This window comes from Staurois parvus, unplaced genomic scaffold, assembly GCF_062004578.1.
Source record: "Staurois parvus isolate SC_StPar_1 unplaced genomic scaffold, SC_StPar_1.0 ptg000989l, whole genome shotgun sequence".
Taxonomy (NCBI): domain Eukaryota; kingdom Metazoa; phylum Chordata; class Amphibia; order Anura; family Ranidae; genus Staurois; species Staurois parvus.
This window is the reverse complement of record NW_028318785.1, coordinates 249,002-275,935: the sequence shown is the minus strand read 5'-3', so window position 1 is coordinate 275,935 and position 26,934 is coordinate 249,002. Positions and strand designations below refer to the sequence as shown.

The window sequence follows — 26,934 nt, the reverse complement described above, 5'->3', positions numbered from 1 at the left end:
ATCACCTACTCTCCTCTCCTTTAGGCGCACCCTGAAAACCCATCTCTTCAGGGAAGCCTACCCCGCCCTCAGCTAATTGCCGATCTCCTCCACTCTTCCTACCACTCCATCCCACACAGCTATTTCCTCCTGTACCACTATCCCCTCCCTCCTAGATTGTAAGCTCCAAGGATCAGGGCCCTCGAACCCCTCGTGTATTGAATTGTATTGTTACTGTACTGTCTCGTGTACTGTCTCCCATTGTAATGTACAGCGCTGAGCAAACTGTTAGCGCTATATAAATACTGTATAATAATAATCTAAACCTTGTGGACAGCCTTCCCAGAAGAGTTGAGGCTGTTCTAGCTGCAAAGGGTGGGCTAACTCAATATGGAATCCTACAGACTAAGACTGGGATGCCACTACAGTTCATGTGCGTGTAATGGCAGGTGTCCCAATACTTTTGGCAATATAGTGTATATTCTCATAGGCAACATGTGTAACCACTTTTAGCTCTGGAAGGTTTTACCCCCTTCATAACTAGGCCATTTTTTGATATTCTGCACTGCGCTACTTTAACTGGTAATTACGTGACCATTAAACGCAGCACCCAAAAGAAATTTATATCTTTTTTTTTAACACAAAAAAGTGTTTTTTATTTTTTGCACTACAAATGAAAAGACTGAACATTTTGGGAAAAAAAAATCAATATTCTTTAGATTCTGTTATAAAACATATCCAATAAAAAGTTTTTAAAAAATCTAATTTCTTCATACATTTTGGCCAAAATGTATTCTGCTACATGTCTTTGAAAAAAAAAGTCCCAGTAAGTGTATATTGATTGGTTTGCATGAAAGTAATAGCGCCTACAAACTATGTTATATATACAGTGAGGAACAGAAGTATTTGAACACCCTGCGATTTTGCAAGTTCTCCCACTTAGAAATCATGGAGGGGTCTGAAATTCACATTGTAGGTGCATTCCCACTCTGAGGAGCTGGTCAATGAGATGAAGAGAGCTGGGACCACAGTTTCAAAGGTCACTGTCAGTAGAACACTACGCCGTCATGGTTTCAAATCATGCATTGCACGGAAGGTTCCCCTGCTCAAATCATCACATGTCCAGGCCCGTCTGAAGTTTGCCAATGACCATCTGGATGATCCAGAGGAGGCATGGGAGAAAGATCATTGGTCAGATGAGACCAAAGTAGAACTTTTTGGTCTAAACTTCACTCGTTGTGTTTGGAGGAAAAAGAAGGATGAGTTGCATCCCAAGGACACCATCCCTACTGTGAAGCATGGGGGTGGTAACATCATGCTTTGGGGGTGCTTTTCTGCAAAGGGGACAGGATGACTGCACTGTATTAAGGAGAGGAGGAAAGGGGCCATTTATTGTGAGATTTTGAGCAACAACCTCCTTCCCTCAGTCAGAGCATTGAAGATGGGTCGTGGCTGGGTCTTCCAACATGACAACGACCCAAAGCACACAGCTAAGATAACCAAGGAGTGGCTCCGTAAGAAGCATATCAAGGTTCTGGAGTGGCCTAGCCAGTCTCCAGACCTAAATCCAATAGAACATCTTTGGAGGGAGCTGAAACTCCATGTTGTTCAGCTAAGCCTCCGATCTAGAGGAGATCTGTGTGGAGGAGTGGGCCAAAATCCCTGTTGCAGTGTGTGCATACCTGGTCAAGAACTACAGGAAACGTTTGACTTCCGTAATTGCAAACAAAGGCTTCTGTACCGAATATTAACACTGATTTTCTAAGCTGTTCAAATACTTATGTTCAGCAGTGCAAGACAAATAAATTCTTTAAAAATCATACAATGTGATTTCCTGAATTTTTTTTTTAATTCTGTCTCTCAGCGTGGGAATGCACCTACAATGTGAATTTCAGACCCCTCCATGATTTGTAAGTGGGAGAACTTGCAAAATCGCAGGGTGTTCAAATACTTCTGTTCCTCACTGTATATGGGAACTTTTTTTATACTACTTATGGCGGTGATCAGTGACTTATAATGGGACTGTGGGCAGAGTGCAATCTGATGTTGATTAAATGCTACTGACATCACCATTGACATTAATACAGTGATCAATGATCATACTATGCACTGTCACTGTACTAATGGCACTGGCTGGGAAGGGGTTAACATCTAGGTCGATCAAGGGGCTAAAGTGTGCCTAACTATGTGTAATGTGTGTAAAGTGTACTGCTTTTACTAAACAATCTCTAAGTTTATCATCCCTGCTTTACAGAGATGAGAAACATACAGATCACTCCCTCTGTACAGAACTCTGTGTTGTTTACCAACACAGAACTATGGGGCTGTGATCATACACAGCCGATCAGCATGTCCCAGCTGTGAATCGTTGGCTGGGACTTGCTGACAGGTTCCTGCTGTGCAAAATCACAGCAAGTGCCAGCAGGGCGGCGCATGCACCCAAAACCTGGAAGTAGGTAGTGACGTATGCTGCTTTGCCTACAGTGGTCACCCATCCACAGTACATTGCGCGCAAGCGGTCGTGAAGAGGTTAAAAGGCCAAAAATAAAATGTATGTGGCTCACAGCCAAAGTTAAAGAAACTATAAATAATAAGAATAAAGGAAGGAACGCTATTATCATTTAAACGTTACAAAGAACATAACAGAATATGTAAAGGATGTATAAGGAAATCAAGGCCGCAAAAATTCGAAACACTAGAGAGATTGCAAAAGAAAAAGGACAAACCCCCAGAAATTCTTCAAGTATATTAATAGCAAAAAGGTCAGTCCTGAGTAGAGATGAGCGAATCGAAGTATCCGAAGTGGAATTCGAGTCGAATATCGGAAAAATTTCGATTCGTGCCGAATCCGAAAAACAGCCTAATTCGGACGCGCGAATCGAAATTTTTCCGAAAATGGCGGCTGACATGTGCGGCGACGGAGCGGGGATGTCGGGGAAGGCGCGCAGACAAGGCGCGCTGCCCCATAATGCATTCCTCAACGACATGTGATCGCATCAGCCAATCAGCAGCCAGCCAGCCAGCACTGTGTAATGGTCGAGGTATATATAGCGGCCATTTTGGAAATCTTCATTTGCCTGCAGTCATTGAACAGAGGCAGACCGCTCTGTACTAGGGACAGGGACAGAGTTAGGGCCACAGAAACGAGAATTGGGGACAGAGAGAAGTTACTTAGGGACAGAGAACCATTACTCAGGGACACAGACTTGTTAATGAGGGCCACAGAATCGTTATTTAGGGACAAAGAAACGCTAGTTAGGGCCACAGAATTCATACTCAGGGACAGACAGAATTTTCACTCAGTGCCAGAGAATTGTTACTTAGGGCCACAGAAACGTTATTAGGGCCACAGAATTTTTACTCAGGGACAGACAGAATTGTTACTGAGTGCCAGAGAATTGTTACTCAGGGACAGACAGAATTGTTACTGAGTGCCAGAGAATTCTTACTCAGGGCCACAGAATTCATTCTCAGGGACAGACAGAATTGTTACTCAGGGACAGACAGAATTGTTACTGAGTGCCAGAGAATTGTTACTCAGGGACAGACAGAATTGTTACTGAGTGCCAGAGAATTGTTACTCAGGGACAGACAGAATTGTTACTGAGTGCCAGAGAATTGTTACTCAGGGACAGACAGAATTGTTACTGAGTGCCAGAGAATTGTTACTCGCACAGACACAAAATTGTTATTGCACAGACACAGAATTGTTACTCGCACAGACAGAATTGTTACTCAGGGCCACAGAATTCATACTCAGGGACAGACAGAATTGTTACTGAGTGCCAGAGAATTGTTACTCAGGGACAGACAGAATTGTTACTGAGTGCCAGAGAATTGTTACTCAGGGACAGACAGAATTGTTACTGAGTGCCAGAGAATTGTTACTCAGGGACAGACAGAATTGTTACTGAGTGCCAGAGAATTGTTACTCGCACAGACACAAAATTGTTACTTGCACAGACACAGAATTGTTACTCGCACAGACACAGAATTGTTACTCAGGGCCACAGAATTCATACTCAGGGACAGACAGAATTGTTACTGAGTGCCAGAGAATTGTTACTCAGGGACAGACAGAATTGTTACTGAGTGCCAGAGAATTGTTACTCAGGGACAGACAGAATTGTTACTGAGTGCCAGAGAATTGTTACTCGCACAGACACAAAATTGTTACTTGCACAGACACAGAATTGTTACTCGCACAGACACAGAATTATTACTCAGGGCCACAGAATTCATACTCAGGGACAGACAGAATTGTTACTGAGTGCCAGAGAATTGTTACTCAGGGACAGACAGAATTGTTACTGAGTGCCAGAGAATTGTTACTCAGGGACAGACAGAATTGTTACTGAGTGCCAGAGAATTGTTACTCGCACAGACACAAAATTGTTACTTGCACAGACACAGAATTGTTACTCGCACAGACACATAATTGTTACTCAGGGCCACAGAATTCATACTCAGGGACAGACATAATTGTTACTGAGTGCCAGAGAATTGTTACTTAGGGACAGACAGAATTGTTACTGAGTGCCAGAGAATTGTTACTCAGGGACAGACAGAATTGTTACTGAGTGCCAGAGAATTGTTACTCGCACAGACACAAAATTGTTACTTGCACAGACACAGAATTGTTACTCGCACAGACACAGAATTGTTACTCAGGGCCACAGAATTCATACTCAGGGACAGACAGAATTGTTACTGAGTGCCAGAGAATTGTTACTCAGGGACAGACAGAATTGTTACTGAGTGCCAGAGAATTGTTACTCAGGGACAGACAGAATTGTTACTGAGTGCCAGAGAATTGTTACTCGCACAGACACAAAATTGTTACTTGCACAGACACAGAATTGTTACTCGCACAGACACAGAATTGTTACTCAGGGCCACAGAATTCATACTCAGGGACAGACAGAATTGTTACTGAGTGCCAGAGAATTGTTACTCAGGGACAGACAGAATTGTTACTGAGTGCCAGAGAATTGTTACTCAGGGACAGACAGAATTGTTACTGAGAGCCAGAGAATTGTTACTCGCACAGACACAAAATTGTTACTTGCACAGACACAGAATTGTTACTCGCACAGACACAGAATTGTTACTCAGGGCCACAGAATTCATACTCAGGGACAGACAGAATTGTTACTGAGTGCCAGAGAATTGTTACTCAGGGACAGACAGAATTGTTACTGAGTGCCAGAGAATTGTTACTCAGGGACAGACAGAATTGTTACTGAGTGCCAGAGAATTGTTACTCAGGGACAGACAGAATTGTTACTGAGTGCCAGAGAATTGTTACTCAGGGACAGACAGAATTGTTACTGAGTGCCAGAGAATTGTTACTCGCACAGACACAAAATTGTTACTTGCACAGACACAGAATTGTTACTCGCACAGACACAGAATTGTTACTCAGGGCCACAGAATTCATACTCAGGGACAGACAGAATTGTTACTGAGTGCCAGAGAATTGTTACTCAGGGACAGACAGAATTGTTACTGAGTGCCAGAGAATTGTTACTCAGGGACAGACAGAATTGTTACTGAGTGCCAGAGAATTGTTACTCGCACAGACACAAAATTGTTACTTGCACAGACACAGAATTGTTACTCGCACAGACACAGAATTGTTACTCAGTGCCAGAGAATTGTTACTCAGGGACAGACAGAATTGTTACTGAGTGCCAGAGAATTGTTACTCAGGGACAGACAGAATTGTTACTGAGTGCCAGAGAATTGTTACTCAGGGACAGACAGAATTGTTACTGAGTGGCAGAGAATTGTTACTCGCACAGACACAAAATTGTTACTTGCACAGACACAGAATTGTTACTCGCACAGACACAGAATTGTTACTCAGGGCCACAGAATTCATACTCAGGGACAGACAGAATTGTTACTGAGTGCCAGAGAATTGTTACTCAGGGACAGACAGAATTGTTACTGAGTGCCAGAGAATTGTTACTCGCACAGACACAAAATTGTTACTTGCACAGACACAGAATTGTTACTCGCACAGACACAGAATTGTTACTCAGGGCCACAGAATTCATACTCAGGGACAGACAGAATTGTTACTGAGTGCCAGAGAATTGTTACTCAGGGACAGACAGAATTGTTACTGAGTGCCAGAGAATTGTTACTCAGGGACAGACAGAATTGTTACTGAGTGCCAGAGAATTGTTACTCGCACAGACACAAAATTGTTACTTGCACAGACACAGAATTGTTACTCGCACAGACACAGAATTGTTACTCGCACAGACACAGAATTGTTACTCAGGGCCACAGAATTCATACTCAGGGACAGACAGAATTGTTACTGAGTGCCAGAGAATTGTTACTCAGGGACACCTAATCGTTGAATTAAATAGTATGTCAGACAACATGCAGAGGAGTGGCAGAGGAGGCAATGTTTTAGGAGCGAGCAGACGTGGCAGCAGAGGAAGGGGTCGAGGCAGCAGTATTCGCAGCCAGAGGCCAGTGCTCCCGGTGTCATCCAGCGGTCGTGTCTCCACCGACAACCCTGCCGTCATTGATTGGTTGGCTCGGTCGTCTTCCTCTTCCCAGGTCACCTCTGACACCTACAGCCAACGGTCGGTGGGTACGTCAGACACAACCGTTAGTTGGCATGGCCCGGGAGCAAGCCCACAGAAATCACGTGTCCTCTACCTGCCCCTGTCCTTTGCTGTTCCCTCACCAAGCGAAGTATCGCATGCTGTGGGCTCAGCCCCACTGTACAGTGAGGAAGAGCTAACAGAGGGCGGTCAGGAACGGGGGGAGACATCGGCCTTTTCAGCAGCCAAGCGAACAAGTACTGGCGAGGAGAGTGGCTCGGTAGCCGGTCTAGAGACAGGTCTGTCTCCTGACCCAGACGCAGCCGAGGGGGCTAGTAGTGAGGCGGAGACCCTACTTGATGATGAGGAGGTTGATCGCACTTGGCAGCCTCGTCGTCATCAGGCAATTTCTTCCGCATCATCAGGAGAAGAGGGTGGCAGCTTGGCAGCGAGCAAAACAGTCGGTGGGTTGCCCAGGAGACAGCAGCAGGGTCGCATCAGTGTCAGTGGAGCCAAACGTCCACGGAGTAGAGCACCAGCTCCACTGCAGCCTACCACCACGGCCAGTAGTGGTGCCGGTGCGCACGGAGGAAGTAGCAGTCAGCCAGTGAAGAGTAGCGGGGGCAAAGTTTCCTACTCGGTGGTGTGGCAATTTTTCCTCAAGCCGCCCGAGGAAGTAAACGTAGCCGTATGTCGACTATGTGGCCAGAAATGCAAGCGTGGCCAGGGGGCCCATGTTGGGACTACAGCGTTGCGTCAGCATATGCAGCGTCACCATTCGGTGGCCTGGGAAAACCGTGATAAACATACGGCGGTTCTGCCTGCCCCAGCCCCCGCTCCATCACCCGCTCCGTTACTTGCTCCGTCACCCGACGTCGTCAATCGCCCTCTATCAGCCAGTCAAGGCTCCAACACCTCTGCTGAGGGGAGTTGTCGCTCGTTGGCATCTTCCGCTCGTTCAGATGCTCCTTCTCCTGCTACTCCTCTTCTCGGATTCCGTCAACAGTCTTTCTTGGAATTCGTATCCAAGAGACAACAGTTTGCGAGCACGCACCCGACGGTGCAAAAGCTGAACGTCCTCCTGTCCAAGTTGCTGGTGCTGCAGTCCCTCCCTTTCCAACTGGTGGACTCAGCACCTTTCCGAGAAATGATGGCTTGTGCCGCGCCGCGGTGGAGAGTGCCAAGCCGTCATTTCTTTGCCCAAAAGGCAGTGCCAGCCCTGCATTCACATGTAGAAGAGATGGTGGGCCAGTCTTTGAGCATGTCGGTCTCTGCCAAAGTGCACGGCAGCGCCGACGTGTGGAGCTGTAACTACGGTCAGGGACAGTACATGTCATTTACGGCCCACTGGGTGAACGTGGTGCCGGCACAGCCGCACCAGCAACTTGGACAGGTCACGACGCTTTTGCCTCCACGTTTGCACGTCCTTGGTCCAGCAAGCATGTCCGCCTCTACCACCTCTTTTTCCGCCGTGTCCTCAGCCGCCACCCCCGTGCCAAGTCCCATTACCCGACCGGCATATCACATGTGCAGGGCGCAACGGTGTCACGCTGTGCTGCACCTGGTATGCCTTGGCGAACGTAGTCACACAGGGGAGGAACTGCTGAGTGTAATGAACAGAGAAATCGACAGATGGCTGTCTCCGCGCAAACTAAAAATCGGAACCATGTTGACTGACAACGGAAAGAACATGGTGTCTGCTCTGCGTCAAGGAAGGTTGTGCCATGCGCCATGCATGGCTCACGTGTTCAATCTGGTTGTCAAGCGGTTCCTAAAATCCACCATCCCACTGCAAGACATCCTTAAAATGTCACGTAAACTGTGCATGCATTTCAGCCATTCCTACACCGCAAAGAACACCCTCATTGAGCTGCAGCGGCAGAACGGAATTCCACAGCATCGCCTGATCTGCGACGTTGCAACAAGGTGGAATTCAACCCTACACATGTTAGACCGCCTTTACGAGCAGCGAAAGGCCATCACCGATTTCCTGATGTTACAAGCGGATAAAGGTACTCCCCTGTGTAACTTAGATGTCAGCCATTGGCAGCTCATGCGTGACACCTGCCGCTTGCTCAGGCCCTTTGAGGAGGCCACGCTATTCGTGAGTCGGCAGGACTATGGGATGAACGACGTCATTCCTCTGTTGCACGTCCTGGAACAAATGCTGTTAACAATGGCTGGTCAGGGTGCGGTAGACGTGGCGCACAGATCTCAACGCCACATGACCCCTGTGGGGGCAGGACAGGAAGAAGAGGAGGAGGTAGAGGAGGACATTTGTGCTCAGGAATTATTGAGTGAAATGGGTGGTTTTTCCACTCAGCGGACAGGAGTGGAGGAGCAGGAGCATCTGGTAGAGGAGGAGGAGGAGGAGACAGAGGACCCAGACGCACCGTGGCAGTATGCTGTGGAGATGGAGGCAGGGAGTCCCTCGCATTCCTTGGCACAAATGGCCCATAGCATGCTCGGTTGCTTGCGTAGCGACAGCCGAATAATAACCATCAGACAGAGGGATGACTTTTGGCTGTCCACCTTGTTGGACCCTCGCTACCGGTCCAAAATGGTGGCCTTTTTCACACCTGCTGAGAGGGAGGCCAAAATTACGTACTATAAAAACCACCTATGTAGTCAGTTGGTCTCTGCCTTTGTGCGCCAACGTCCATCCTCAGACACTGTGGGCCCTGTGCGCTCGCGTTCCGCTGGCATGGCAGCAGGGGAGGGGTGGGGTGGTAGGAGCAGTGGCAGCTCCACCAGCAGTGGCTGCCTCAGTCTGCAGTCGATGATGAGTAGCTTTCTTCACCAGCGCAGTGAGGAAACTACTAACCAGCCGCAGCAGCAGCAGCAGCATCAGGTGGACCTGGAGCAGGAGCTCAAACAACAGGCTTGGGCCTACTTGGACAGCACCCTGCCAACCGAGGTAGACAATCCCCTTGACTACTGGGCAACGAAACTTGACCTTTGGCCCCAACTAGCTGAATTTGCCCTTGAAAGGCTGTCATGCCCGGCCAGTAGCGTGGCATCGGAGCGCGTGTTTAGTGCGGCAGGAGGTATTGTAACTCCGCGGAGGACACGACTGTCCACCCAAAGTGTGGAGAGACTCACGTTTGTGAAAATGAATCAGGCGTGGATTAGTCTGGATTTCAAACCACCAGTTCCTGACACAACTGACTAAATCCGCCATGAATCATGCCTCAAACATGTGCCACTTTCAGGTCTCCTCACACTGCTGGTGTGTTTAATTTTTTGACATAGGGTGCTGGCAGATTACGGGCCTCCTATAGCTGCTGCCAGGCCCCTAATCTGCCATAGGCCCCTATATACCGCCTCCTCATGCTGCTGCTAGGTCCAGAGTCTCTCATGGGTCCCTGTACGGCCTCCCATTGCTGCTGTCTCCATCGCCACACTCTGCTGCCATGTGCCACTTTCAGGTCTCTTCACACTGCTGGTGTGTTTAATTTTTTGACATAGGGTGCAGGCAGATTACGGGCCTCACATAGCTGCTGCCAGGCCCCTAATCTGCCATGGGCCCCTATATACCGCCTCCTCATGCTGCTGCCAAGTCTAGAGTCTGTCATGGGTCCCTGTACGGCCTCCCATTGCTGCTGTCTCCATCGCCACACTCTGCCATGTGCCACTTTCAGGTCTCTTCACACTGCTGGTGTGTTTAATTTTTTGACATAGGGTGCAGGCAGATTACGGGCCTCACATAGCTGCTGCCAGGCCCCTAATCTGCCATGGGCCCCTATATACCGCCTCCTCATGCTGCTGCCAAGTCCAGAGTCTCTCATGGGTCCCTGTACGGCCTCCCATTGTTGCTGTCTCCATCGCCACACTCTGCTGCCATGTGCCACTTTCAGGTCTCTTCACACTGCTGGTGTGTTTAATTTTTTGACATAGGGTGCAGGCAGATTACGGGCCTCACATAGCTGCTGCCAGGCCCCTAATCTGCCATGGGCCCCTATATACCGCCTCCTCATGCTGCTGCCAAGTCTAGAGTCTCTCATGGGTCCCTGTACGGCCTCCCATTGCTGCTGTCTCCATCGCCACACTCTGCTGCCATGTGCCACTTTCAGGTCTCTTCACACTGCTGGTGTGTTTAATTTTTTGACATAGGGTGCTGCAAGATAACGGGCCTCACATAGCTGCTGCCAGGCCCCTAATCTGCCATGGGCCCCTATATACCGCCTCCTCATGCTGCTGCCAAGTCCAGAGTCTCTCATGGGTCCCTGTACGGCCTCCCATTGCTGCTGTCTCCATCGCCACACTCTGCTGCCATGTGCCACTTTCAGGTCTCTTCACACTGCTGGTGTGTTAAATTTTTTGACATAGGGTGCAGGCAGATTACGGGCCTCACATAGCTGCTGCCAGGCCCCTAATCTGCCATGGGCCCCTATAAACCGCCTCCTCATGCTGCTGCCAAGTCTAGAGTCTGTCATGGGTCCCTGTACGGCCTCCCATTGCTGCTGTCTCCATCGCCACACTCTGCCATGTGCCACTTTCAGGTCTCTTCACACTGCTGGTGTGTTTAATTTTTTGACATAGGGTGCAGGCAGATTACGGGCCTCACATAGCTGCTGCCAGGCCCCTAATCTGCCATGGGCCCCTATATACCGCCTCCTCATGCTGCTGCCAAGTCCAGAGTCTCTCATGGGTCCCTGTACGGCCTCCCATTGCTGCTGTCTCCATCGCCACACTCTGCTGCCATGTGCCACTTTCAGGTCTCTTCACACTGCTGGTGTGTTAAATTTTTTGACATAGGGTGCAGGCAGATTACGGGCCTCACATAGCTGCTGCCAGGCCCCTAATCTGCCATGGGCCCCTATATACCGCCTCCTCATGCTGCTGCCAAGTCTAGAGTCTCTCATGGGTCCCTGTACGGCCTCCCATTGCTGCTGTCTCCATCGCCACACTCTGCCATGTGCCACTTTCAGGTCTCTTCACACTGCTGGTGTGTTTAATTTTTTGACATAGGGTGCAGGCAGATTACGGGCCTCACATAGCTGCTGCCAGGCCCCTAATCTGCCATGGGCCCCTATATACCGCCTCCTCATGCTGCTGCCAAGTCTAGAGTCTCTCATGGGTCCCTGTACGGCCTCCCATTGCTGCTGTCTCCATCGCCACACTCTGCTGCCATGTGCCACTTTCAGGTCTCTTCACACTGCTGGTGTGTTTAATTTTTTGACATAGGGTGCTGCAAGATAACGGGCCTCACATAGCTGCTGCCAGGCCCCTAATCTGCCATGGGCCCCTATATACCGCCTCCTCATGCTGCTGCCAAGTCCAGAGTCTCTCATGGGTCCCTGTACGGCCTCCCATTGCTGCTGTCTCCATCGCCACACTCTGCTGCCATGTGCCACTTTCAGGTCTCTTCACACTGCTGGTGTGTTAAATTTTTTGACATAGGGTGCAGGCAGATTACGGGCCTCACATAGCTGCTGCCAGGCCCCTAATCTGCCATGGGCCCCTATAAACCGCCTCCTCATGCTGCTGCCAAGTCTAGAGTCTGTCATGGGTCCCTGTACGGCCTCCCATTGCTGCTGTCTCCATCGCCACACTCTGCCATGTGCCACTTTCAGGTCTCTTCACACTGCTGGTGTGTTTAATTTTTTGACATAGGGTGCAGGCAGATTACGGGCCTCACATAGCTGCTGCCAGGCCCCTAATCTGCCATGGGCCCCTATATACCGCCTCCTCATGCTGCTGCCAAGTCCAGAGTCTCTCATGGGTCCCTGTACGGCCTCCCATTGCTGCTGTCTCCATCGCCACACTCTGCTGCCATGTGCCACTTTCAGGTCTCTTCACACTGCTGGTGTGTTTAATTTTTTGACATAGGGTGCAGGCAGATTACGGGCCTCACATAGCTGCTGCCAGGCCCCTAATCTGCCATGGGCCCCTATATACCGCCTCCTCATGCTGCTGCCAAGTCTAGAGTCTCTCATGGGTCCCTGTACGGCCTCCCATTGCTGCTGTCTCCATCGCCACACTCTGCTGCCATGTGCCACTTTCAGGTCTCTTCACACTGCTGGTGTGTTTAATTTTTTGACATAGGGTGCAGGCAGATTACGGGCCTCACATAGCTGCTGCCAGGCCCCTAATCTGCCATGGGCCCCTATATACCGCCTCCTCATGCTGCTGCCAAGTCTAGAGTCTGTCATGGGTCCCTGTACGGCCTCCCATTGCTGCTGTCTCCATCGCCACACTCTGCCATGTGCCACTTTCAGGTCTCTTCACACTGCTGGTGTGTTTAATTTTTTGACATAGGGTGCAGGCAGATTACGGGCCTCACATAGCTGCTGCCAGGCCCCTAATCTGCCATGGGCCCCTATATACCGCCTCCTCATGCTGCTGCCAAGTCTAGAGTCTCTCATGGGTCCCTGTACGGCCTCCCATTGCTGCTGTCTCCATCGCCACACTCTGCTGCCATGTGCCACTTTCAGGTCTCTTCACACTGCTGGTGTGTTAAATTTTTTGACATAGGGTGCAGGCAGATTACGGGCCTCACATAGCTGCTGCCAGGCCCCTAATCTGCCATGGGCCCCTATATACCGCCTCCTCATGCTGCTGCCAAGTCTAGAGTCTCTCATGGGTCCCTGTACGGCCTCCCATTGCTGCTGTCTCCATCGCCACACTCTGCCATGTGCCACTTTCAGGTCTCTTCACACTGCTGGTGTGTTTAATTTTTTGACATAGGGTGCAGGCAGATTACGGGCCTCACATAGCTGCTGCCAGGCCCCTAATCTGCCATGGGCCCCTATATACCGCCTCCTCATGCTGCTGCCAAGTCTAGAGTCTCTCATGGGTCCCTGTACGGCCTCCCATTGCTGCTGTCTCCATCGCCACACTCTGCTGCCATGTGCCACTTTCAGGTCTCTTCACACTGCTGGTGTGTTAAATTTTTTGACATAGGGTGCAGGCAGATTACGGGCCTCACATAGCTGCTGCCAGGCCCCTAATCTGCCATGGGCCCCTATATACCGCCTCCTCATGCTGCTGCCAAGTCTAGAGTCTCTCATGGGTCCCTGTACGGCCTCCCATTGCTGCTGTCTCCATCGCCACACTCTGCCATGTGCCACTTTCAGGTCTCTTCACACTGCTGGTGTGTTTAATTTTTTGACATAGGGTGCAGGCAGATTACGGGCCTCACATAGCTGCTGCCAGGCCCCTAATCTGCCATGGGCCCCTATATACCGCCTCCTCATGCTGCTGCCAAGTCCAGAGTCTCTCATGGGTCCCTGTACGGCCTCCCATTGTTGCTGTCTCCATCGCCACACTCTGCTGCCATGTGCCACTTTCAGGTCTCTTCACACTGCTGGTGTGTTTAATTTTTTGACATAGGGTGCAGGCAGATTACGGGCCTCACATAGCTGCTGCCAGGCCCCTAATCTGCCATGGGCCCCTATATACCGCCTCCTCATGCTGCTGCCAAGTCTAGAGTCTCTCATGGGTCCCTGTACGGCCTCCCATTGCTGCTGTCTCCATCGCCACACTCTGCTGCCATGTGCCACTTTCAGGTCTCTTCACACTGCTGGTGTGTTTAATTTTTTGACATAGGGTGCTGCAAGATAACGGGCCTCACATAGCTGCTGCCAGGCCCCTAATCTGCCATGGGCCCCTATATACCGCCTCCTCATGCTGCTGCCAAGTCCAGAGTCTCTCATGGGTCCCTGTACGGCCTCCCATTGCTGCTGTCTCCATCGCCACACTCTGCTGCCATGTGCCACTTTCAGGTCTCTTCACACTGCTGGTGTGTTAAATTTTTTGACATAGGGTGCAGGCAGATTACGGGCCTCACATAGCTGCTGCCAGGCCCCTAATCTGCCATGGGCCCCTATAAACCGCCTCCTCATGCTGCTGCCAAGTCTAGAGTCTGTCATGGGTCCCTGTACGGCCTCCCATTGCTGCTGTCTCCATCGCCACACTCTGCCATGTGCCACTTTCAGGTCTCTTCACACTGCTGGTGTGTTTAATTTTTTGACATAGGGTGCAGGCAGATTACGGGCCTCACATAGCTGCTGCCAGGCCCCTAATCTGCCATGGGCCCCTATATACCGCCTCCTCATGCTGCTGCCAAGTCCAGAGTCTCTCATGGGTCCCTGTACGGCCTCCCATTGCTGCTGTCTCCATCGCCACACTCTGCTGCCATGTGCCACTTTCAGGTCTCTTCACACTGCTGGTGTGTTTAATTTTTTGACATAGGGTGCAGGCAGATTACGGGCCTCACATAGCTGCTGCCAGGCCCCTAATCTGCCATGGGCCCCTATATACCGCCTCCTCATGCTGCTGCCAAGTCTAGAGTCTCTCATGGGTCCCTGTACGGCCTCCCATTGCTGCTGTCTCCATCGCCACACTCTGCTGCCATGTGCCACTTTCAGGTCTCTTCACACTGCTGGTGTGTTTAATTTTTTGACATAGGGTGCAGGCAGATTACGGGCCTCACATAGCTGCTGCCAGGCCCCTAATCTGCCATGGGCCCCTATATACCGCCTCCTCATGCTGCTGCCAAGTCCAGAGTCTCTCATGGGTCCCTGTACGGCCTCCCATTGCTGCTGTCTCCATCGCCACACTCTCCTGCCATGTGCCACTTTCAGGTCTCTTCACACTGCTGGTGTGTTAAATTTTTTTACATAGGGTGCTGGCAGATTACGGGCCTCCCATTGCTGCTGCCAGACATGTAATCTGCCATGGGCCCCCGTACCGACTCCTCATGCTGTGACGTTGCAACAAGGTGTAATTCAACCCTACATATGTTAGACCGCCTTTACGAACAGCTAAAGGCCATCACAGATTTCCTGATGTTAAAAGCGGATAAAGGTACTCCCTGTGTAACTTAGATGTCAGCCATTGTCAGCTCATGTGTGACACCTGCGCTTGCTCAGGCCCTTTGAGGAGGCCACGCTATTCGTGAGTCGGCAGGACTATGGGATGAATGAGGTCAAATCGGCCATGGGCCACCGTACCGCCTGTTCACGCTGATGCTGGTCCCACAGTGTGACCTGGGTCCCTGTACGGCCTCCCATTGCTTCCACTCTGCCATGTACCTCTTTGAAATCTCCTCACACTCCTGCGGTTGTCCATTTTGTCATAGGTTGCTGGCAGATTAGCGGCCTTCCATAGGTGCCGCCAGGCCCCATATCGACCATGGGCCCCCGTACCTCCTGGTCACGCTGCTGCTGAGCCCACAGTGTGACCTGGGTCCCTGTACGGCCTCCCATTGCTTCCACTCTGCCATGTGCCACTTTGAAATCTCCTCACACTCCTGCGGTTGTCCATTTTGTCATAGGTCGCTGGCAGATTACAGGCCTTCCATAGGTGCCACCAAGCCCCATATCGGCCATGGGCCCCCGTACCGCCTGGTCACGCTGCTGCTGGGCCCACAGTGTGACCTGGGTCCCTGTACCGCCTCCCATTGCTCCCACTCTGCCATGTGCCACTTTCAGGTCTCCTCACGCTCCTGCTGGTTTCCATTTTGTCATAGGTTGCTGTATGGCCTCCCATTGCTGCTGCCTCCACCGCCACACTGTGGCTCCAAACACTGGTTTTGGCCCCGTGACTGGCCAAAGGAGTGAAGTGTGCAGTGATTCTAAGATCGACGGCACTCATCTGCATGTCATACTGACAGACAGTATTATTTCTCTTCCCCAGCAGACTCCAAGGGCATTTAAATTAAAGGTACAGTGTTCTGCACTAATATTAAGTCTCTCTGAAGCCTAGAAACACCCTTTTTTAAGTTAAATTCACAGCGAATTTATTCGACTCGAATCGAATATTGTCCACGAATTCGCCGAATCAGTCGAATCGAATTTTTCATTTCTTCGCTCATCTCTAGTCCTGAGCATGTATGCACTTTACAAAATAATCCAGAATAGGTGACTGGTGACAAAGAGAAGGCAAATCTATTAAATACCTTCTTCAGCCCTGTGTATACAAAGGAGCATGATGGAGCTCTTGTCCATAATGGGGCTGACATTGACACTGCTCCAAATTATCCACAATAGCTCAAAATTGATATTGTCCAGAAATATTTAGACAAAATAAAGGTGGGTAAAGCACCTGGACCGGATGACATACACCCACGGATCCTAAACTAATTGAGCTCTGTCATTTCAAAGCCATTGTTTCTCATTTTTAGGGACTCTTTAATTACTGGCATAGTACCACTGGATTGGCTTAAGGCCAATGTAGTGCCAATATTTAAAAAGGAATAAAAATATTTACGAAGTAATTATAGACCTATTAATTTAACTTTTATATTTGGGAAGATACTGGAGAGTTTAATAAAAGACCACATAGATGAGTTCTTGCTGGAAAAAAATTCATGAAAGACAAAAGTTGTCAAACAAACCTGATTTCTTTTTATGAGGAGGTAAGCAAAAACCCTAGACAAAGGAGTGGCTGTGGACATAGTATACTTGGATTTTGCAAAATCGTTTGACACAGTTCCCCACACACAGCTAATGTGTAAGGTAAAGTCTACAAGCTTGGAAAAATCTGTATGTAAATGGATAGAAAACTGGCCAAAAGATCGTATTCAGAGAGTAGTGGTTAATGATTCATACTCTGAATGGTCTAGAGTTGTCAGTGGTGTACCCCAAGGCTCAGTGTTGGGACCCTTACTATTTATTATATTTATAAACGATATAGGGTCTGGGATTAAAAGTACCGTTTCAGTCTTTGCAGATGACACCAAGCTGTGCAGTGGCAGAACATCATTAGAGGATGTCTCCAACTTACAAACTGACCTCAATACACTGTATAATTGGACAACCATGTGACAAGTGAGGTTTATTGTTGGTAAATGTAAAGTTATGCACTTGAAGGCTAAAAACATACATGCAACATAGATGCTAGAGGGAGAACAGTTGGCGGAATCAATGGTGGAGAAGGATCTGGGTGTTCTTGTACATCATAGGCTTATTGATAGCATACAGTGCCATGCTGCAGTTTCCAGAGAACGCAAAAAGAGGTATAGAGTCCAGAGAGAAAGAAATCATTTTATCCCTGTACAAATCATTAGTAAGACCTCATCAGAAACATACTGTTGAGTTTTGTGCACCAATTCACAAAAAGGATATTGGGGAGAAAGTGCAGAGAAGAACAACCAAACTGATAAGAGGCATGGAGGAGCTCAAATATGAGGAAAGATTAAGAAAAAGAAGATTAAGGGGGGATATGATCAACATGTATAAATACAAACAGTAAGTGATCCATATAGTGAACTCGGTGTAGAGTTATTCACCCTGAAGTCATCACAGAGGACAAGGGGGCACTCTTAACGTCTGGAGGAAAAAGAGATTTAACCTCCAAATACGGAAAGGCTTCTTCACAGTAAGAGCTGTGAAAATGTGGAATAGATTCCGTCAAGAGTTGGTTCTGGCCAGCTCCGTAGATTGCTTTTAAAAAAGGCCTGGATTCTTTCCTATATGCACAAAATATAACTTGATAATATTTATAGGTAAAGTTGATCCAGGGAAAATCTGATTGCTTCTTGCGGGATCAGGAAGGTATATTTTTACCCGGCTGGAGCAAATTGGATCGTGCTTTACTGGTGTTTTTTTTTTGCCTTCCTCTGGATCAACTGTGGATATAGGATTGTGTATATTGGATTTTATATAATTTTTCCGCTTCTATTGGTTGAACTGGATGGACTTGTGTCTTTTTCAACCAGACTAACTATGTAACTATGCAGCTGTTTCTCAGGATGCTCTTTTTTATGCATGAGCTTGCTGTAAATCATAATGTAATGCAACCAAAAAAATGTTTTTGCTTGTTTTTGACACCTCCACCTCTCCACTGTTGGATGAACTGACCTTGAGGTAGAAAAGCATTACAAAGTAATACAACTCCAGCAAGAATCAGGGACCCTGATTGTGTCACTCTGCGCCCTATACAGCTCATCAGAATGGCTGATGCCAGTTTAGCTGGTAATTCAATGCTTCCAAAGACAAACTGCAACAAGAAAATGCTGATTCCAAAATTCTGCAAGTCCATGCCAAGGCCGTAAAATGCAAAACTAGTGGAGAACCTGTAAAACATAATAAATTAGCAACTTCTGTAAAATATATATATATATATAATATTTAAAAAATGTTCAATTAGTTACAGTGGCCATTGTAACACAACCAACCCTTGGTTCTTTTAGTATACTCAATACAACACTGCTGTAGGGCCATGGCACAGTAGAGATCCTGTTGCTGGCAGTACTGGGAAGAAAAATAGGGAAGACCTAGGAACATGAAATAAAGAAGCCAAAAGCTCTATATTCTGTCTGCATATGAAAATTCTGTATTTCATATTTACCTTATTAAAGGAAAAAAAAATAAAACAAATATATATTTTTTAGTCCTGACAAGAATAATGAAAGAATAAAAATGCAAAACCACCACATATTCCCTCCAACAGTTGAGATAACATATGCAGGGCTTTTTTTGAGCTGCAACTTGGCAGAACTCAGTTCCACCACCTCTGGCTCAGGCCCTCTGTTCTCTACTCACTACTATCACTTGTAAACACAGAAGTCCAGCTTGTTTCCCAACAGTTTCCACAAATATGATCTCCTGAGTGGCTCCCACTGAGTGCAAGACGGGGACAAGGGAGATGCAGGTGCAATACCAGAGCCAGCTAGGTGCTTCAGATTAATCCAGCAACAAAAGTAAGACGTGAAAGATGGTGGAGCTTTTAAGGAGGGGGGGAGAAGATGGAGGAAGTGGATGGGAGGTTGCTTGCAGAGATCAGAGCTGAAGAGGGGTGAAAGTGAGATGTGGATGGGGGATGCAGAGGTATGCAGCTGTGGAAGAAGGCTGAACTCTGCACTCTGTGTATAGCACACCCCTGAACTCTGCAATCTGTGTGTACCACACCACTGAACCCCACACCAGGGGCGGACTGACAACTCATGGGGCAATGGGGGATCATGGGGAGCCTGTGTCCTTGCCCAAACTCCAAAAAGCCTATGAAAAAGGTACCAGGGGCATCTCATGGGGCACCCTACTGACCCCGGGCCCTCAGGCAGTGCCCGAGTTTCCAAATGATCAGTCCGCCCCTGCCCCACATTCTGTATGCAGTGCACCCCTGAACTCTGCACTCTGTGTGTAGCATACCACTGAACCATGCACTCTGTATGCAGTGCACCCCTGAACTCTGCACTCTGTGTGTAGCAAACCCCTGAACCCTGTGTTTGCAGGGGAGAGGGTTGTTTTCAGGGTTGTGGTTAAGTTCCAGCACCTGTTTTCTGAGAAAAAAATCCCTGCATATCAGTCACATAAGTAGTGTTTTGTTTTCACAGAGTTAGCAAATCATAGACCTGCATTACCAGAAGAAGCTGTAAAGTCACAATTGTGCATAGGGGAAGCCATAGCTGTTGATTAACCACTTGAGCGCCAGAGGATTTACCCCCCTTAATGACCAGGCCTTTTTTTGCTGTTTGGCGCTGCACTAATTCAAATGATAAAACCAAACTCTCCCTCCCACTCTCCTGCCACTGAGCAGGCTCCCTAGCTAAACTAGAGGGTGCTACACATGTTCTCCAGGGCAGTCCCCAGCCCTATGCGATTTTTTTTACAATACCTTTGACTAATAACCCAGAAAATGGCCGTTACTGTTTTTTTACCATTTGGCACCCATTGACTTCAATGGAGTTTGGATTCAGCACACGAACCTCAGTATAGTTCACTGAATCCACCCTGGTGCGTTCAGCTCATCCCCATTAAAGATTAAAAATACATAAATAAATGAGCCCTTAAATGTTAAGAGCAAATAGAAAATGTGCATTATTAAGGATATCATTATTAGAATTAACATGTTGATTAGCTAAAGTAGAGAGATAAGTGCATTGTTTTTCTCAGCAGCAGCTCCAGGGACAAAGCGTAATGTATATTATGTAATGTATATCATTAAATAGGTACTTACCAAACCAGCATGAGAAAGATTGTGATCTGGCGTATCCCAGGAGTGCGAAAAAGATCCAGAAGGGAATGAGTTTGCTTTATGCTAGATAACTCAGATTGCATGTGAGCGATTAAGTCCTATAATGACAGGTTTTAGAACTTTATTAAATTAATACTAAAGGGTTTTTCTTCAAATTAAAATTTAAAAAAAGGTTATACATACCTGCTCTGTGCAATGATAAAGCACAGATCCATCCCTTATCTACTGTTTGCAAGTCCCCTGCCGACACTCCTCCTTCCTCAGGGTGCCATGGAGGCACCACAGACAGACAGTACTGCTAAGCCACACCCCCCACTCCCTCTTCACAGGAGTTTGACTGACAACAGCAGAAGCCTATAGTTCCCACTGCTCTCAGTGTCTCTTGTGAAACCAGAAAGTAAGAGGAGTGGAGCTGCAGCTGGGACAGCGCTGCTTCAGTGACCGGAATTAGGTAAGTGCTTATGGATGAGGGTGCGCAGGATAGGTAGAGTGGTGTTTTGTACCTTAAAGCTAAGTTCACTTTTGGAACATCTTACATGTTCCATCCATATTTAGGGTGCAACATGTAACATGCTCCAGCTTCCACAGCCTCTTCTCTCGATGCCTTTTGCATTATGACAGTGGGTGAGGGATATTTTCCCTGCACCTGCTGGCAAAATTCAAAAGCAGTATGGCTGTGCGGAGCTCTGTCCACGCAGCTACGTCATTCATACACAGAATCCTGTGGGAGAATAAACTACAACTACCATTAGTCATTGTGGCTGACAGTTTGTAGTTCTGAATGGAGGGTGCACTGAGCACCACTGATCACAGGTGCAATGCTTTCCAGGCTCCCACAGGAAAAAACAATAAATGCACATTTTTTCTGCAAAAATAAGTGCATTTATTAATTTTTCTTAAAAAGTAAACATAGCCTTTAACCATTTCTTGCCTACCCTCCTGCAATGTACTGTGGCTGGGCAGCAGCTACAGGCAAAGCAACCTACCCAAGCAGGCGCGCAACATTTCCCCCCTGCGACTGGCGGACATCGCAGAATGAAGATCCTGGTGAACGGGACCCGGTTCCGATGTAAGCAGGCTGTTATGAATCAATCTTATTCATAACAGCTCTGCTTCTTTTCCTAGTGAGCTGTTATTGGCCCACAGCTGTCACATGATACATGGGGCCAATCACAGCACCCTGTACCATGTGACCAGCTTCAGCCAATCACAGATCACTATCTTGAGCTGCCAAAAACCTAACTTATTCATGACTTAATCTTGCGTTGCTTCCTATTTTGGGGTGTGAACGTGCTACCCTCCCCCCCATTCGGTGCAGGGAGAGAAGAGCAAACACTGCACCAAGTAAAAGCACTACATTTTACACACACGTTAGAGTAGCACATTTAACCGTTTGATCGCCTCTATTAACCCTTTGATTGCCCTGTCACCCAGCCAGTGCCATTAGTACAGTGTCAGTATATAACATTTTTCACTGATCACTGCATTCCTGCCACTAGTAACATCAGATGGCCTCAGGGTCTGTAAGTGCCCCTCCCAGCCAGGGTCAGCTAGCATTAGATTGCCTGCACACTATCACACTCACGCTATAGGTCGCTGATCACCGCCATTACTAGTTTAGTGTTTGTACGGATCAATATAATGATCATGAGCAGAACTATACTAGTGCTTGTTCAGTATAGTGTCCCCAAAAATGCAGTGTTAGGAGGATTAGCCCGTTCGTTGCTAGCACTAGTGTTTAGCCCCTCCACTATTTTTCATGGAAGATTTGTACAAATTGATTGTGGGCCAAAGCAATTTATACGCACAACAATACATCGCCACACACCCAAATTCAGCTCTTGCCAGACAATTTGCATGGAAACCTATAACGGTTTCTGAATTTAAAACTTTTTGAGCCTAACCCTCCTCCTGCCGCCTTCCACAGTTTACTTGGACTTTCCTGTCCCACAGGAAAATCCAAGAATGCAGCCGGCAGATCCGCTGCCTGACCATAGAGCTGATCAGAGATCAGAATGGCACCAATCATCTCTATAGTCTAAGAAATCAGAAGCTAGGAGCGTTTCATCACTTCAGTTTTGCAGGTTATAAACAGCACCATTTGTAAATTGGTAAAGCATCTGATCACACAGATCTTGGTGAGATCAGATGATGTAAGGGCAGCGGAGATATCTAGAGTCTAATAGACCCCAGATTTCTCAAAAAAGAATACCTGTCAATGCATAATGCAGTCAGAGGGGATAATTACATTCCCTGTGATAGCAATAAAAGTGATAAAAAAAGGGACAGTGTAAAAATAATTTAAAAAATAAAAATAATTAAAAAAAAAAAAAAAGCACCCTTGCCCCCCTGCGCGCGTGCACCTGTGTGAGCAAGCGTTGATCCTGTGCTGGTATGTAAACAGTAGTTGCATCATACATGTGAGGTATCGCCACGAACGTCAGATCAATGGCAGTAATTCTAGCACTAGACCCTCTATGTAATATAAATTGGGGACCTGTGAAGGCTTTTAAAGCGTCACCTATCGATAATAAAAATGTATGTACTTTGTTGTAATTGCTCGGGCATGCGCAATTTTAAAGCGTGTCATGTTTGATAACTATTTACTCGGCTTAACATCATCTTTTATATTTTCCCACAAACAATTGAGCAATATATTTTGGTTTTGTGCATTAAAATTCTAAAAAGTGTATTTTTCCCAAAAGATTTGCGTTTGAAAAAAATCGCTGCACAAACACTGTGTGGCATAAAAAATGTCAACACCCACTGTTTTATTCTCTAGGGCCTCTGCTTTATAAAATATATAATGTTTGGGGGTTCAAAGTAATTTTCTAGCAAAAAAAACAGTTTTTTCATGTGAACAAAGTGTCAGAAAAGGCTTGGTCTTCAAGAGTGGGTGATGTGTGGCATAAGCTTCTAATGTTGGCTCTGAAATGCCAGGATAGTAGAAGCAACCCCTCCAAATGACCCCTTTTTGGAAAGTAGACACTCCAAGGTATTTTCTAACAGGCATGGTGAGTATTTTGCAGATCTTACTTGTCGCCACGTTTGTGGAAAACGAAGAAAGAAAACAAAAATGTATTTTTTCTTTTCTTTTTTTTTTCTTTTTCAAAACCCTGTGACAAAAATGATATGTGTAAAATACTCATCATGCCTCTTATAAAATTCTTTGGGGTGTCTACTTTCCAAAAAGAAGTCATTTGAGGTTGGGGGGGGGGGTGTTTGTACTATCCTGCCATTTTAGGGCCTCCGAAAATGTGATGTAGTAGGTAGTGGGGAAGTGATATGAGGAAATATGCCCTTGAAAGCCTGGAGGTAGTCATTGGATTTTGGGAGCCTGTATGTAGCTAGGCTGCCAAAAAGTCTCTCACATTTGGTATCCCCATACTCGGGAGTAGAAGAATGTGTTTTGTGGCATTATTCCACATATACCCATGGCATGCATGAGCAATATATCACTAAAATGACAACTCTGTGTAAAGAAAATGAAAAACAAATTGTAATTTTCAAAAAATTTGAGGCAAAAAATAAAATGTTCCGTGGACTCAACAAGCCTCTATGCCAAACCCCTGGGGGGGGGGGGGGGTTGTACTGCCCTGGTATTTTAGCACCTCAAGAAATGTGATGGGCAGTCAGAAATTCAAAGCTATGTTAATTCCAATATATATACCATAGTTTGTAGACACTATAACTTTCACACAAACCAATTAATATACATGTATTGGGCTTATTTTTACCAAAGACATGTAGCAAAATACATTTTGGCCTAAATTTATGACTAACTTTGAGTTTATTGGATATATTTTATAACCAAAAGTGAAAAATATTGTTTACTTTCAAAATTTTTGGTCTTTTTTGTTTAAAGCGCAAAAAGTAAAAACCGCAGAGGTGATCAAATATCACCAAAAGAAATCTCTATTTGTGTGAAAAAAGGACATACCGTATTTTTCGCTCCATAAGACGCACTTTGTCACCCCAAAAAATGGGGGGAAATGTCTGTGCGTCTTATGGAGCAAATATGGAGAGACCGGACCGGTATTCCCCCTGTGTTAGAATACCAGGCCGGTTGCTCGGCTTTTCTCTGCAGACCTCCAGCGGTCCTACCTGTTCCTCGGTCCAGCAGTGTCCTCAGTCTTCTCTCCCCGGCTCCGGCACAGGCATTCGGCTGTGACAGCTTGTGGCTTCTCAGCCGGGAGCCCACTGCGCATGCGCGACAAGCGCTACGCCTTGTGGATGGCCCTGTAATCTTCCGAGACCTGTCACATGTCCCAGAAGATTACGGGGAGGGAGGGGGGAAGGACAACTCTGCGGAAGTGGGAGCGGGTACCTGTCAAATTTTGGTACCTGCCCCCCCCCTGCTCCCCAAAGGTCCTTAGTCTCTGGTCTTCTGTACTATGTCCTTAATCTCTGGTCTTCTGTACTATGTCCTTAATATCTGGTCTTCTGTACTATGTCCTTAGTCTCTGGTCACCTGTACTATGTCTGCAGTCTCTGGTCATCTCCTGTACTGTGCTTGCAGTCTCTGGTCATCTCCTGTACTATGTCTGCAGTCTCTGGTCATCTCCTGTACTATGTCCACAGTCTCTGGTCATCTCCTGTACTATGTCTGCAGTCTCTGGTCATCTCCTGTACTGTGTCTGCAGTCTCTGGTCATCTCCTGTACTATGTCAGCAGTCTCTGGTCATCTCCTGTAGTATGCCAGCAGTCTCTGGTCATCTGTACTATGTCCGCTGTCTCTGGTCTTCTGTACTGTGTCTTCAGTCTCTGGTTATCTCCTGTACTATGTCCACAGTCTCTGGTCATCTCCTGTACTATGTCCACAGTCTCTGGTCATCTCCTGTACTGTGTCTACAGTCTCTGGTCATCTCCTGTACTGTGTCCGCAATCTCTGGTCATTTCCTGTACTGTGTTTACAGTTTCTGGTCATCTCCTGTACTAAATCAGCAGTCTCTGGTCATCTCCTGTACTATGTCTACAGTCTCTGGTCATCTCCTGTACTATGTCAGCAGTCTCTGGTCATCTCCTGTACTATGTCCGCTGTCTCTGGTCTTCTGTACTGTGTCTTCAGTCTCTGGTTATCTCCTGTACTATGTCCACAGTCTCTTGTCATCTCCTGTACTATGTCCACAGTCTCTGGTCATCTCCTGTACTGTGTCCGCAATCTCTGGTCATTTACTGTACTGTGTTTACAGTTTCTGGTCATCTCCTGTACTAAATCAGCAGTCTCTGGTCATCTCCTGTACTATGTCTGCAGTCTCTGGTCATCTCCTGTACTATGTCAGCAGTCTCTGGTCATCTCCTGTACTATGTCCGCTGTCTCTGGTCTTCTGTACTGTGTCTTCAGTCTCTGGTTATCTCCTGTACTATGTCCACAGTCTCTGGTCATCTCCTGTACTATGTCCACAGTCTCTGGTCATCTCCTGTACTGTGTCTACAGTCTCTGGTCATCTCCTGTACTGTGTCCGCAATCTCTGGTCATTTCCTGTACTGTGTTTACAGTTTCTGGTCATCTCCTGTACTATGTCTGCAGTCTCTGGTCATCTCCTGTACTATGTCAGCAGTCTCTGGTCATCTCCTGTACTATGTCAGCAGTCTCTGGTCATCTCCTGTACTATGTCATCAGTCTCTGGTCATCTCCTGTAGTATGCCAGCAGTCCCTTGTCATCTCCTGTACTATGTCTGCAGTCTCTGGTCATCTCCTGTACTATGTCTGCAGTCCATTGGCTCAGAATATTTTTTTTTCCTGTTTTCCACCTCTAAAATCTAGGTGCATCTTATGGTCAGGTGCGTCTTACAGTGCGAAAAATATGGTAAATTTTGTTTGGGTACAGCATTGCACAACCATGCAATTACCAGTTGAAATACAGCATTGCCGAACAGCAAAAAAATGGCCTGGTCATGAAGGGGGGTAAATCCTCTGGAGGGCAAGTAGTTAAAGTGGAGAATGCATTAAGGGGAAAAACATTTAGACTTTAGAACCACTTTAAGAATGTGCTCATGTGCATTAAAAATAACCGTGTGTACCATATGCCTTTGCTAACTCTGTTACTTTATAAAAGTAGCAATGGCATCATCAATGTACTGCACACAGCCTGTGCAGAAAGCAGAGTTGTGGGAGGGACCCAGCAGGCCCAATCACTATGGGTTGCCCTTGGAAAACTAGAGGTGGGGGTGGATCCAAGACCAGTCACCTGATACAACAGGAAGAACAGCAGTGACTGGTTTTTAATATAGGGAGCTCCTGCAGAGAGGAAAAGTTTTGTGCTGGATTACTGCACAAATCTTGAAGAAATACACAAAGCACATCAAAATTCAAGTAAGAATACACATGACGTTTGTGTTTAGGCAATATTTGCTTATCTCCAATTTCAAGAGAAGTTCAGGAATGAAAAAAAAATAACATATATACTCACCTAGGTGGATGCATCTGTCCCCTGCCACTTCTAAGACTGAGAATTTAGCAATC

General features: G+C 47.3%; 1 protein-coding gene across 1 annotated transcript in view; it reads right to left on the bottom strand.

The window, feature by feature from the left end:
- The window catches only part of LOC149441393 (solute carrier family 22 member 6-A-like), a 99,623-nt gene that overhangs the window by 22,395 nt on the left and 50,294 nt on the right, over positions 1-26,934 (bottom strand). Inside the window, exons 6-7 of the mRNA XM_089657404.1 lie at positions 20,451-20,566; positions 18,353-18,567 (exon numbers count right to left, since the gene is read on the bottom strand). Of these exons, the coding sequence (XP_089513530.1) occupies positions 18,353-18,567; positions 20,451-20,566 (331 nt within the window). The remainder of the gene's footprint in view (positions 1-18,352; positions 18,568-20,450; positions 20,567-26,934) is intronic.